General features: G+C 37.5%; 1 protein-coding gene across 1 annotated transcript in view; it reads right to left on the bottom strand.

Moving 5' to 3' along the window:
• LOC118800349 (NACHT, LRR and PYD domains-containing protein 12-like) overlaps positions 1 to 13647 on the bottom strand; it is a 76544-nt gene that overhangs the window by 39935 nt on the left and 22962 nt on the right. The window contains exon 12 of the mRNA XM_036560549.1: positions 9239 to 9412. Within this exon, the coding sequence (XP_036416442.1) occupies positions 9239 to 9412 (174 nt within the window). The remainder of the gene's footprint in view (positions 1 to 9238; positions 9413 to 13647) is intronic.

Below are 13647 nucleotides of genomic sequence, written 5' to 3'. Positions count from 1 at the left end.
TTCTATTCAATGTTTATTGTTTTTAATAGTAATGAAAATAATAATGATAGTAATTATTTTGTCATTTGAGTATAGATGTAATAATACATAAATAATAATAAATAGTAAAATAATACAGTGCTGCACTTCAGTGCTCTACATCTCTAGAGGGAATGAGATGAAGTCATCTGATTGGCTGTTCCTGCGCCACGCCTAACCACACCTTTTGATCATTCATTCGCTCTAACTCTGCTCCATTTACAGTTGTGCTGTTCTGCGTTGGCTTGGAGCCGCCATGCCAATCAGGACAATACAGAGAATCTGTCACACACATCTACACTGTGATGATTCCTTAATATTCTACTTACACTATGACCACGAAAATAGAGCCCCAGCTGTTCAGCACAGTATATGAAGACACCTGGTATGGAGCTCTCTGCTCCAAACAAGCTATGAGAGCTCTACTTAGACTCCACCCCTAAATTTAACAGAGATTTCTACAATAATAGAACTGTAAATATTCAGGATAGATGTGGAAACACTAGTGATGGGCGCTGGGCTATATATTTGTTTTTTTTTTAAACTTAAGTTAACTTCTGTTTTACCCCTGGTGATTTTTTGCCTGTGGTGCACAACCAAACATAAAATACAACACAGGATATTTCAGTAGGATTTTTTGCCGTATGATCATGAACTTATGCAGGCTGTTTCATTATATGATGGCAGTGTATAGCATTTAAACAGTTCTGGACAACAAAGGATTTTCAATGGAGATTTTACATTAAAAGAATAAAACAGTTCATGACTAGGCTTAATTTCTGTCCAGGAAACCAACCTTATATGGCTTTGTTTAACTGATTGTTGCTACAATAAAGCTAATTTCCACTTGCATCTCTATGGGATTGTTACAGTATATATATATATATATATATATAATATATATATATATATATATATATATATGTATGTGTGTATATATATATATATATATATATATATATATATATAATGGTATATATAACGTATATTCACTTTCACATACAAAGTTTAATAATACTTGGGGCAGCTGTAGTTTATAAACTGGCATTTAAAGCATGTAAGATATGCATGAAACATATTTTACTATGTATTTTACACTTTTTCAGTGAATCTTTTGGTATTTAAACTTAAAGCCTGTCTCTTAATATTGTTATAGAAACCTGTTAGCTGTCTGTCAAGCTGGTTGTTAAACACAGTTTTGTTTTTATCCAGTGTATTAAAGGAGAATTCCACTGTTAAATAGTTATGGTGTAAATAAAGTCATTCAGAGTGGTTTGGTGTGAAACGCTCTGTTCTAGAGAAACTTAGCGAGTCAAAATTGTTCACAGTGGTGGTGATAGGAACCAGACGTCCACCTCTAAAAGCTCCTTCACAGAAAGTTACTACATGAAATGGTTATGAATTCACTGCCTGATGTCTGATGCATTGTCTTATGATAGTTTTGAGAAGCTTTTGGCCTAAAACATTTTAATGGTGGCGGGGTGCTGGGAGGCAAAATAGTCCCCAAATAAAACTTATATTTATTCAGATTTTCCACTGTTTTACCATCATTGTAATGCTGCAGGACAAACGCAGGAATAGTTTCACTAAATTATTAAAAACTGCTTCTATTTCCACAGAAGCATTTTATGGTGAGAAAGTAGTTGTTGTGAATTTTAAAGCTGGCACTAGACTTATGTTTTTATTTTAAAGTGTGTTTACCTTTTTTCCATTCTATGGTTTTTCTATTGTGTAGAATCACCACAGAATTTTAGTTAGCAGGACCACCAACATGACAGGTGTCTACTACCACAGGAAGTTTTTCAAACAAACTCTGCAACAATTATCAATGATTAATATTGATCACTGAACACAGAAACACACATCTTTCTCCCATTATCTGTTTACTTTCAGTGAGTTGAAAGTTTATTAGGACCACCTACCATGGTGCTCTGTGCAGAGTTATAATTACAGACTACAGTGTTGCAGCACAGTTTGTCTCCACTCCTCCCTTTAGCGGTAAGAGACCATCATAGCATGTTTACATTGTGACTGACTCTGGTCTGATGCAGATACACCACATGGCCAAAAGTATGTAGACGCTTGAACATCACATCTATGTGTCATTCCAAAACCATCAATATATACTCGTCTGCTGAGTTTTATATGTAGAAATACGTAAAAATTATGAAATGTTCAATTAAAACTGAGAAAGCTGTATAGCACTGAGCATGAACATCCAGAATACCCAGAATCCCTCACATTCAAAACACAATGATCAAATAACTATTCATAGTAATTTGTAATAAGAAATTAATATAAATAATTAAGTGTTTATTATTTAATATCATTATCATTATTATATAATATCATTAAGTATTTTTGCCATGTCAGAATTTCTTTTTATTCCCAAAGTACTTTCACTTCTGAACAAACCTTTGGTTTATGTTTTGGTGTCTAGTTTATAATATTTAAGTCAACACTTTTATTATATGACCAGTGATTCTAAAGTTTTGAACGGTAGTTAGAAAACATTAATAACCATTTCATGTAATATCTTTCTGTAAAGGGTCTTTTAGAGGCATTATACTCTTCAGATGTCTGGTTCCTGTCACCACTACTATGAAGAAATTTGACTGATTAAGTTTCTCTACAACCAGCCTGAATGACTTTGTTTACATCTTTACCATTTAATTATGCAAAAAAGAGAAAAAAAATCTTTAAATAATCCCTTTAAAGATCCAAATACTATTCTGTGGCCTTTAAAGCAGCATCTGTCAAGAACAATCACACATGCAGTTCTGTGAAAGTGTCGTACACATCAACTGTTAGCAACTATTTATCTCAGCAGTAAGTAAGCAGTATTTTTACTGTTAAAAATATAATGAAGTATGTATAAATAAACTAAGTAATTTATAGAATTTCTTGTTTTTTAATGCGAGATGTTATGAGACAATGACACAGCCAAGTCATTGTGTGGACACGTTTACCTCCATGACAGCACACATGACTTAACTTTCAATTATGAATTAATCAATTAGCACAATTATAAAAAGTTTTGAATCTGCAGGTCTGAAATCTGTTTTGGGTACGTAGTAAAAATCTCAAACTCTCCAAAATTATTAAACTTATTTAATATTAAAAAATCATGAGGCTTTCTATATAGTATGTTTCCAGTTTATCAGATTATTACTAAGCTGAACTGAATTGAATCTGTTCTCATATTAGATCATTTTATTATTTACAGGTGCTGTAAGGAAGATTCCCCAACATGCAAAAGCTACCAGTGTGGAAACTGAAAGCAGAAACAGTCAGTTTGTAGCTTGTGTTGGTCATTTATAAGTATTACATATAATTATCTGGAACTGTACTTAATTTCATTATGATTCAGATTCATTTCAGTAATTCATGAGTTTTATGAAGTAAAGTGTAGTGAATAGTGTCTTGTGTCTCCTTTGTATTTGGGTCCAAAACCAGAGCTACAATCTTGCTTTGCAACAGTGAAATAATTTTTAACATGATAATGTAAAAAATTTACCACTAATAAATGTTTTAACCTTTAAGTGTGTGTGTGTGTGTGTGTGTGTGTGTGTGTGTGTGTGATTCAGATAGTTTAGCTTTGTACATGTGTGCGTGGTTTAGATAATAATACAATAATCATTTTCATATATATATAAAAATGATTATTGACCGAACAAAAATGTTAGAACATCTTGCGTGTTATCTTACAACTAACATGTTAGCTTGTTGATAGCGGGTTAGGTCATAGCAGAGCCATCATAAAGGACTGCGGCCTTGACTAGCAGGCTAGGTCAAGGCATGGCTACACAGTAGGTTACTATGTATGTTGGCAGATGTGCGTTAACGTAACTCACAATTTCAAATTTCCACATCTGTCTACACATCCTAGTGATGCAAGACACTTCACTTTAACCAAGTCAGTGTCAAAGCCAGATTTAAGACATTAAAATGACATAATCCAGATTAAACCATCCATAATGCAGTATGTTTCCATTGATACATAGTTTTACACCATTATAACATAACTTTAAGTAGATTATACCAGGTTGTGATAAATGAGTTAAAATGAAATACTGATGGACTAAATATGATTCATGTATGGAGTAAAGTTTGTGTTAGCAAGTTGAAATGCAGTTACAGCTTCCACGACTAAATGGATGTAGGATAATGAACATAATTAAATCATCTGTCACAAATATTTATATTTATATGAGCAAAAATTAATAGGTGCAAAAAAATAAACATGGATCACAGGCTGCCTTACTTAGCATTGGCAGGACTTGACACTGGATGTACTTCAGATGGAATCTAGTCTACATCATTAAACAGATGACTGTGCTGTAAAATCAGAAAAAAGGGGGTCAAAATCTCAAAACGCTAAATGAAAAATGATCCAGTCAGGATTTTATTCTCTGGGGTTGAAGAGGTGACTGTTCTGATATATTAAACCAGAAACTAAACTAACTCATGCTGCACAAACCCAGTCTTTTAACTGCATTACCCACACCACCATCAACATGACCTCTCTGATACACAACTGGCTTTAAAGGGAAATTCCACAGATTTTTCAAAATTTCTGCTTCTCAAAACTTTTGTAAAAAATATTCCAGGCATCCGGCAAAGTATTCCTAACTACTTCACATGTAATAGCTTTCTGCGAAATAACTTTCAGAGATATTCAATGTTTTGGATGTCTGGTTCCCATCAACACAGCTGTGAATAGTTCACTCAGTACATTTCTCTAGAATCGAGCATTTCACACCAAACCACTCTGAATAACGTTTTTTATATCTCAGCAATTTAATTATATACAATTTTTTAAAAATTGGTGGAATCCCATTCATTTTTATTATAAGGCCTTGATTATTAAAACTTTGGCTATGTACAAATTAAGTAATTTTAGAGATGGCAATTTTTAAAAAATAAATAAATAAATAAATAAGTAAGAACAAATAAATGAACAAGTAAAAATGCACAGATGTAGTTTTTTTGATGACCCGCTCATCCAAGAACAAGTTTATGGTCACAATTTAATGCCACATGGCACACAGCTTGTCATGAAATCAGGTTAATTAAATAATCTAAACTAACTAATCTGCAAATAAATACATCAGATCTGCTCACTCTTCTACTGAGCGTGCTTTTGATTGCTTGTTTTATTATTTACATTTTTTCTTTTTCTTCTTCTTGTGTCTTAATATCTTCTCCTAACTTCCTCATTTGTTTTAGTCACACTTCAATTTGGTTAAGCAATAAATCACTTTAGTAGAGTTAAAATCACTTCCAAGTAAGGTCAGCAAAATTGATTTGTCATTGTTGTATGACACGATCTTCAAAAGAGGCACATCTCAGTTTTTACTGTATTCCCAAGCAACAAAAAGTAAAAGGAAGAAGTGGGTTCCTGCTACTCAAAGCACAGATTTAAACAAATCTGATTGGAGGACGCTGTATATGTAGCACGGGATACTGAGAGAAAGATCCCAAACTTCCCAAGCTGTTTACAGCTGTCTAACATAAAGCCACTGTCTGTTTCATGTACAGGATTTCAGTGATTTTTTTGTAGTATATCACATTTTTAACAGAAAGCAAAAGATTCTCAGTTATCTGGTACTTAATGTTAGGCTAGCTGGCTACAGGTGCTAAACGGTTAGCTGTTTGATTTCTCAGCAACGTCAACTTAGTATGAACGGTCAACATTAGCTGGCTTGTTATGTCAGTGATGTGATACTCCTACACCACATATACAGCATTCTCATCTTTCACTCGTCATTAATGTATGATATCTAAGTTGTGGGTTTGAGCTCTGTGGTGTGCTTCACATTGTGGTTTCACTTTTCTGTCATAGTTGTTTGAGGTGTGGGAGAGTCATACATTGATGACATGAAGAGCTAGATAATGTTAGCTACTCATACTAAGCTGATGTGGAGAAATTAATTTGTTAATTCAGCACCTCTAACAAACCTTCCTAGCTAGTAGTGAGAAAAATATAAACAAACTCTACTGAATTCACACTGTAAACAAAAGTTACAGAAGTCGCTGGCATTTATGATACAGTGATCTGTCATACAGAGCCAGCTGGTGACAACTGTACAAGCCACATTGTTCGGAAATAAAGCAAGTGTTAACAATTGATTTTAGTCGTATTGGCTAATCACACCCTTCTACAATTCATCTAGATTAGACAGAACAGAGTGATATATCAGATGCTCACTCTGTAGCGTATTCTATGGAAGCACTGAAGGGGAAGATGAAAAAATTATATGTGTTCCTGAGTCCAAGTTTCACTTTATTTTTTTTTATTCTTCCTGTGTAACAAAAAACAGCCATATATAATTCCATCATTACTTGTACAATTAATTTATTTCCCCTTGATTTTTTTTCACTACTGTATGGAAACAAAGGCTATTGAGATGTTACAACAGCTTTGACCAGCGGGGGGAGGTGTGTGTGGAGGATTCCTTACCCTTCAAGGATCAGATGAAAAAAAAATACTTAGCATTAGCATGCTAGCTGTTAACAAATTAGCTCCACAGAATTTATTTTTTTCACTTGGTCCCCGAAGGTTGCCCTGTGATGGACTGGTGACCTTTCCAGGGTGTTTCCTGCCTTCCTCCTAATGACCGCTGGGATAGGCTCCGGCTCCCCCCGCAACCCAGAAGGATATGCGGTTTAGAAAATGTGTGTCTGTGGTCCTTGAAGGTTAAGAAAAAAAAAAACGCCGCCTCATTCTGTTCAAAACTTGTGTAACGTAAGTGTTAGTTATTTTTGTGTAAAGGAGAAGTGGAACTTAGACTCAGGAACGCACTGTAACTTTTTTTTTATTTATTTTACCCTTCAGGGCTTCTGTAGTATTCACACACCATAAGGAAAAAGCTCAGGGGCCACATATTACTCAGGAGAGAATCAACACAAGAGTCACAATCATAGCACGTCACCAAACATCTACCTGTTTAGGAAATCTGCTATCTTCCCTCAACATGCAGAGCATCCTTATAATGCAGCCAGTACAGAGTGATACATTCAAACCCTACTAGGCTAATCAGTGTAGCCTTTCATATTGTGCATGAATAGCAAAAGACGCAGCACACACAAAGTTTCGTTGCTGCCTGCTGCTATAAAAACATGTACAAAAGTTTGTGAAGTTCATGTGTCATGGTGATTGGCTGGTACAATAATAAAGCAGTTTTAAACAATGCAGTTTGAAGTAATGCAGTAATGCATAGTAATACCACACTTTATACAGAAGTCTAGAAGCAGTGTGGTATTAATATGCTCGTACTGCATTATCTCAAATTGTGTTTTTGCTTTATCCAATTTAGTACTGCAATATCAATGAATTAAAATAGACAGTATAATTAGATTAGATACAATTATGGTAATACTGGAGTGTTAAAATCTGCAGTACAATATGTAGTTTTGTTGCACTTTTTTCTTACTGCAGTACAAACAGTAAAATTGACAGAGTACAAAAGTAGTGTTACTGAAATATTATTAACGCAGTAAGATACTACTGTAAATTTTAATACTGCAGTAGTAAATTTGTTTTATTTGTGTATTAAATGAAGTAAAATGGATGTAATTACTATTAAAAAACTGCAGTACATTATCCAGTAAAACAACTTTTAGTACTGCTTCCATTTTACTACACCTGCATTTAATACAGCACCCTTAATAAAATACTACAGTCCTGATTTTACAGTATAGGGAAAATATTAAGACATCCATGTTCAAACCCACAATACACGACAGTTTGAAATACTCACACTTTCTCACACATATACACACATGGACAGGATGGATTCCGGTGCTATATATCACATTGTATTGTTATACCTCAACAATTAACCTTTGTGTACATAAGACAATAATGTACACACACACACACACACACACATATATATATATATATATATTGCTGTAGTCGGAAGAAAACCTCGTATCTCCATTTTTGTCATTTTTCAGTTTTTGACATAATGTGAAAATGCCCTTTACATTGTTTGTTAATTTCATGATGAATAGACTTAAAGAAATTACCCAAAATGAGTTGGAAAGATGTCTGGTTCCATTGAAGTAGGTTTTTTTTCTTCTCCTGTAAAGTTACCGCTTTGGAGATAGAAGATTTTCTTCCGACAAAAGCGATATATAAATATGTATGTGTGTATGTGTGTGTTAAGTGTGGGACTCTCGAGGCACCTCACGATTCGATTTGATTACGATTCAGAGGGCTACGATGTGATTATAAATTTATTATCAATGCACCTTGATGCATCTTTTTTTTCTATAGTATATATATTTATACTATATACTATTTATTTCCTCACTGTGTGAGGACTTTGTACTTTTAAAGCAAAGTATTTGTAATGTATTGAAATGAATTTACTTCCAAAATCTGTTATTAATAAAAAATGGATGTGGCAAGTGGACTGGAAGGCTCTCATTCACTGCTCTTGTTTGGAGCACATGAGACACTAGCTGCCACTCATCTGCGATAAAATGTGCTGTTATGGCAACATAACATCCTGTGGCAATAGATGTCCATGCAGCACATGTTACAGCCATCCTACCCGTTTTCTTTTATATTTTTTTGATTTTGTAACTTTTGGTCTCATTTTAGAGAGTGGGGGATCACTGTGTCAGTAAAATATCTTCGAGAAGGGAGAGGGAAGTGGCTTTAGCCAAAGCTTAAAGCAGAGCAAAGTAAGTCTGTTTTTTTTTGTTTATATTTTTAGCCTATACTAGGACATACTGAGACATACTGGACATAAAATGTTGTGGCTCCCAAGGTGGTTTGATTTTTGTTGAAAGGACAAAATGGCTCTTCTTATCATTTGGGTTGTGACTCCTGATCTAACCTGGCTTTAATGCAGAGGGTGTCGGTTGGATTTGTCACTCATCCAGTTGTGTTTTTGTTATGTGCCGCCGCAGACTGTCCGGGTGCTGCACTTCCACACTTCCAAATTCCACCTTTTCCGTTATCAATTAAAATTTAGAAAATCGATTTTTGACATTTATGAATTGACTCAGAATCATCCATGTCTGCATCACGATGCATCTAAGAATTGACTTTTCCCCCCAACCATAGTATGTGTGTGTGTGTGTGTGTGTGTGTATAAAGCAAATAAAAACTAGGTTAGACAGTGCTCACCAAATAAGGCCTGTATAAATATAAATGGCTTCTTTTTAAATTATGCAAGTATTGCAGCTTGCAAGCTGTCTGTACCTGAGTGTGTCCAGTCTGCAGTGTGGATCCTCCAGTCTAGCAGAGAGCAGCTTCACTCCTGTATCTCCTGGGTGGTTGTAGGTCAGATCCAGTTCTTTCAGCTGTGAGGGGTTTGAACTCAGAGCTGAAGCCAGAGAAAAACAACCTTTCTCTGTAATCATACAACCAGATAACCTGCAGAGAAGAGGGGAAAAGAAGGAAACAGACAAAGTGAGAGATGTGGCATTTAAAGTCATATGCAAAATTTTGGGCTCCCCTGGGCAAATTACACACCTTGTTGATATTCTAAGTGAAAGTAAGCAAACATCCTCTAAAGCAAAACATTTTTGCATAGTTAGTGCATAATTACAAAATTCTCATCTGCTGAATTTATCATAAAATGTTGCCTGTGCAAATTCTGTGTATTACACATAATAACGCTGATGTCAGACAGAAAACATAACAAATTTGGTCATTGTGGTAGATCTTAATATAAAAAAAAGACACCCTCAGTAGGTATTTATAGTGGCTCTTAAGGGAGAGTGGTTTGTTATTTATTTTTGGAAATCTTCATAAAGCTGACCAATTTTTAATGTTTATTAGTTGTTTTTAATAATTTCAGGAAGGTTAGAGATACTGGGACTGTAGTGGGTGATAGCAATGAAACAACAGTGATGTAATGCATACACATACATACAAACATATCAATAATACATGTTTATACAAAAATCCAATCCATTTTTTATTGTTACCTGGGGGAGGTATCTGGGGAGATTAGATATAAGATCATTTGCTTGCATAAAGAAGCAAAACGTCTTAAGACGTGTGAGTGAAGACACTGTCTTTGTCTTGAGACATGAAAGTTAACGTCTTAAGACAAAGAACTAATTATGTTGTGTGTCTTGAAGATGAGGCATGACTTAAGACATCACAAGACAGTTCAGTTGAGACCAAAGAGTAGTCCATAACAAAAAGTCCTGTGGTATGAGTGTGGTATTCCTGTGGTACTGCCAAACTGAAAATTACAACTGAGGATTACCAGGATTACCACAGCACTCCCTAATGTAAAATAGAACAAGAACATAAGTATGTCCTCAATGAGACTGCTGCTCATTTGCAGAAAACATGTCATGATAAACATAACGTTGCTCTTTGATCTTTGGTATCTATTGGTATTTGGAAAACACAAACAATAATAAGCAAATGTATTTGAGTGGTAATATAAAGATCTGTATTGTTTCACCACATATAATAAACAGATTTTTGTTTCAATGTCCAACTTCATACTTTGACTTTAACATATTAACACATGGCCTCTTCAGTGATGCTTTGTAAAATAATGCTGTACAGCTGTCTTGTGTATTTCAAGGGTTTGCAGTTCTCTGCTGTGTATACACAAAAACTGTGTGTAAACAAACAAAAACAAAACAGCACAATTCATTCAGTACAGCAGAGAGGTGTGAACCAGAAAAAAAAAAGATCTATGGGAGGACAAACAAATGACTGGCAGGAGTTTCAGACCAATTAGAGAGCAGGACATTCGGTTTCGAAGCGCGAGCACTCTCCACCGTTCTTCCTTTTAAAGCCAAACGTGACCGTTAAAGCCGTTTACAGTGAGTGACTCTCTCACATCGCTAACGCGGGCAGTTTTATCGAGTTTGTTTAGCGAGTGTTAAACCTCGTCCAGACAGTCTCTTACATTCCTTACTGAGACAGCGCCGCCTGCCGGGTGACGCTTTCAGCTCCAAAAAACGAGGATTTTTCAGCTGCATAGCTAACTAACGCTAACGCTGAGTGGAAAGGCAACTGGAGTTACGACTGAAAGGGGTCAGAATCTGCTTTTAAAAGGTGAGTAGTGACAAAATGAGATAAGCAACCTCACTAACAGTCAGTTGGAGTACAACCGATCTGCCAAGTGAAAGCATCAACATGAGGTGAGGTTAGTGTATGTAGTTAGCTAGGTTAGCTAAGCGGCTTGTCTGTTTATAACTCGCAGCTGCATCAGATGTCGCTTAGCATCTGCTCCCAGCAGCGCACTGTAAACATACCGCTCAGCTTCACATCTGTACAGCTGTCTCATCCCAGCAGTGCAGCCATGGAGGCTCATAAGGTTTGGAGTATGGACAGGTGAGATGTTATGCTAGTGTGCAGCAGAATCAGTCAGCAGAAGCATTGAGGTAGCTGGAACAAATGAAAGGCTGCCTCAGAATTAAATCTAAGATTGATCACAGTGCAGCAGGGTCAGCACACTGAACAATACAACAATGAAACTGAACATAGTTCGTCAGTCTGTGTAGTTCAGAGAGGGTAGTAATAATTTTAATTTGCTCAGTTACATTTACTCTAGTAACATCTTGGTGGATTTGTACTTTCTAGAATATTTTTAAAATATATTATTTGTGCTTTAGGTTAATAATCTACGTTTTACTCGGCTACATTTTAGTCAGTAATATATGACCAGTTTGTTTTGTGTTTTTCATTGTTATGCCTTGCTGTTGTTGTTTTTTTTTTTCCAATTTTTACCCGTTTTTTTCCCCAATTTAGTTGTAGCCAATTCCACCCGCTAGTTAGGACTCCCCCAATCACACACGACGCTATCAACGCTAGGAGGGCGAGGCTAACACAGGCTAACACAGACTTTCTCCGAGACCTGTGAAACCAGCCACCGCTTCTTTTCGAGCTGCCGCTCACACCAATGTCACTGGACAGCTGAACGCGCTCGGAGGAAAGCGCCAACCGCCAGATCTGTTACGTCAGCTAACAGACGCCTGCGCTGACTAGCATCGCGCTGAGTGAGTGATGGGGGAAGAAGGGCAGCCATCCCACCCACCCAGAGAGAGCGAGGCCAATTGTGCTCTCTTGGACTCCTGGCTACGGATGGCTGTAGCATCACCAGGGATCGAACTCACGATCTCCTGATGATAGGGCCAACGCTTAGATGGTTGCGCCACTCGGGAGCCCCTTGCTGTTGTTGTTTTGCTGCATTTATCTCATGTGTCTGTTTTGTTTTAGATGTTTCTCATCAGAAATCATCTGAAGCTGAGCAACTGGTGAGACTCAAGTTTTATTTTTTTAAATAAAACTATATGAATGTCAGACAGATGTTTAGATTTGGCAGGGTTTCAAAACAAATATTTCATGAAGTATTTATAGTAATACAGAAGAGCAGAATGTTTAGGTAAAGCTGGGTTACAGTACTCAAATATCTGCGCTTTGTTCATTTAATTTATTAATATATTATTTGCCATTACAGCTGTGTTTCTTCGCAAGTGGCTGGGCCTTCCCTGCAGCCTCAACAGTGCAGCACTGTATGGGACCAGTAACACCTTGCAGCTCCCCTTCAGCAGCCTCACTGAAGAGTTCATGGTGGCATGAACGAGAGAAGCCCTACAATACAGGGACTCCAGGGACCAGAAGGTGTCATCAGCTGGCACTGAAGTGAGGACAGGGAGGAAATAGAGGGCAGAGAAAGCAGTGGAGGTGGCAGAGTCACGCATAAGACAAAAAGCGCTGGTGGGTACCATGGCGACTGGCAGAGCGGGCTTGGGTTACTTCCCTAAGACACAGGTGGGCATGGCCCAGGGTAAGGACATGCACCACCTTATCCAGGACAAGGTCCGAGCAGGCGTGGAGGAAGAGTGCATGAGTAAAACGGTGGGGCTCAGGCAGCAGGGAGCATGGACAAGGTGGGAGAGTATACCGCAGCGTAAGGTTACCAGGTCAAACATCATGCAGGGGGACTGCCATCTCATCCGGTTCCTTGTGCAAGCTGTCTACGATACCCTACCAAGCCCAGCAAACCTTCATGTTTGGGGCAAGAGCGAGACACCTTCCTGCCCCCTGTGCTCTGGTAGAGGAACCCTAGAACATCTCCTCAGCAGCTGCCCAAAGGCCCTGGGAGAAGGCTGCTATCGTTGGCGGCATGACCAGGTGCTTAAGGCGGTTGCTGAGAGTATAGCCACTGCTATTAGTTCTAGCAGACACCACCCCCTTCATCAGAGCTGGAGAGAAACCCTGCCCACAGCGTAAAACAAGGGCAAGCCTCCTCTACACAGCCTCTGACTGGCAGCTGCAAGCTGATCTGGACAAGCAGCTTAAAATTCCCACAACATACTGTAGTAACATCATTTCGGCCAGACATGATAGTCACCTCTGAAGTAGCAAAACAACTGATCATGCTGGAACTCACAGTGCCCTGGGAAGAGCGTATTGAGGAAGCAAATGAGAGGAAACGCGCCAAGTACCAGGAGCTGGTGGAAAAGTGCAAGGACAGAGGCTGGAAGACATACTACGAGCCTATAGAGGTGGGCTGCAGAGGCTTTGCAGGACGCTCACTCTGTAAAGTCCTCAACCAACTGGGCATTACAGGGGTGTCAAAGAGGAGGGCTATTCGGCTATTCGATGATGCGCATCTAGAAGATGTATCTTGC

The sequence above is a fragment of the Colossoma macropomum genome, unplaced genomic scaffold, assembly GCF_904425465.1.
Source record: "Colossoma macropomum unplaced genomic scaffold, Colossoma_macropomum, whole genome shotgun sequence".
NCBI lineage: Eukaryota > Metazoa > Chordata > Actinopteri > Characiformes > Serrasalmidae > Colossoma > Colossoma macropomum.
This window is presented reverse-complemented; position numbering and strand designations above follow the sequence as displayed.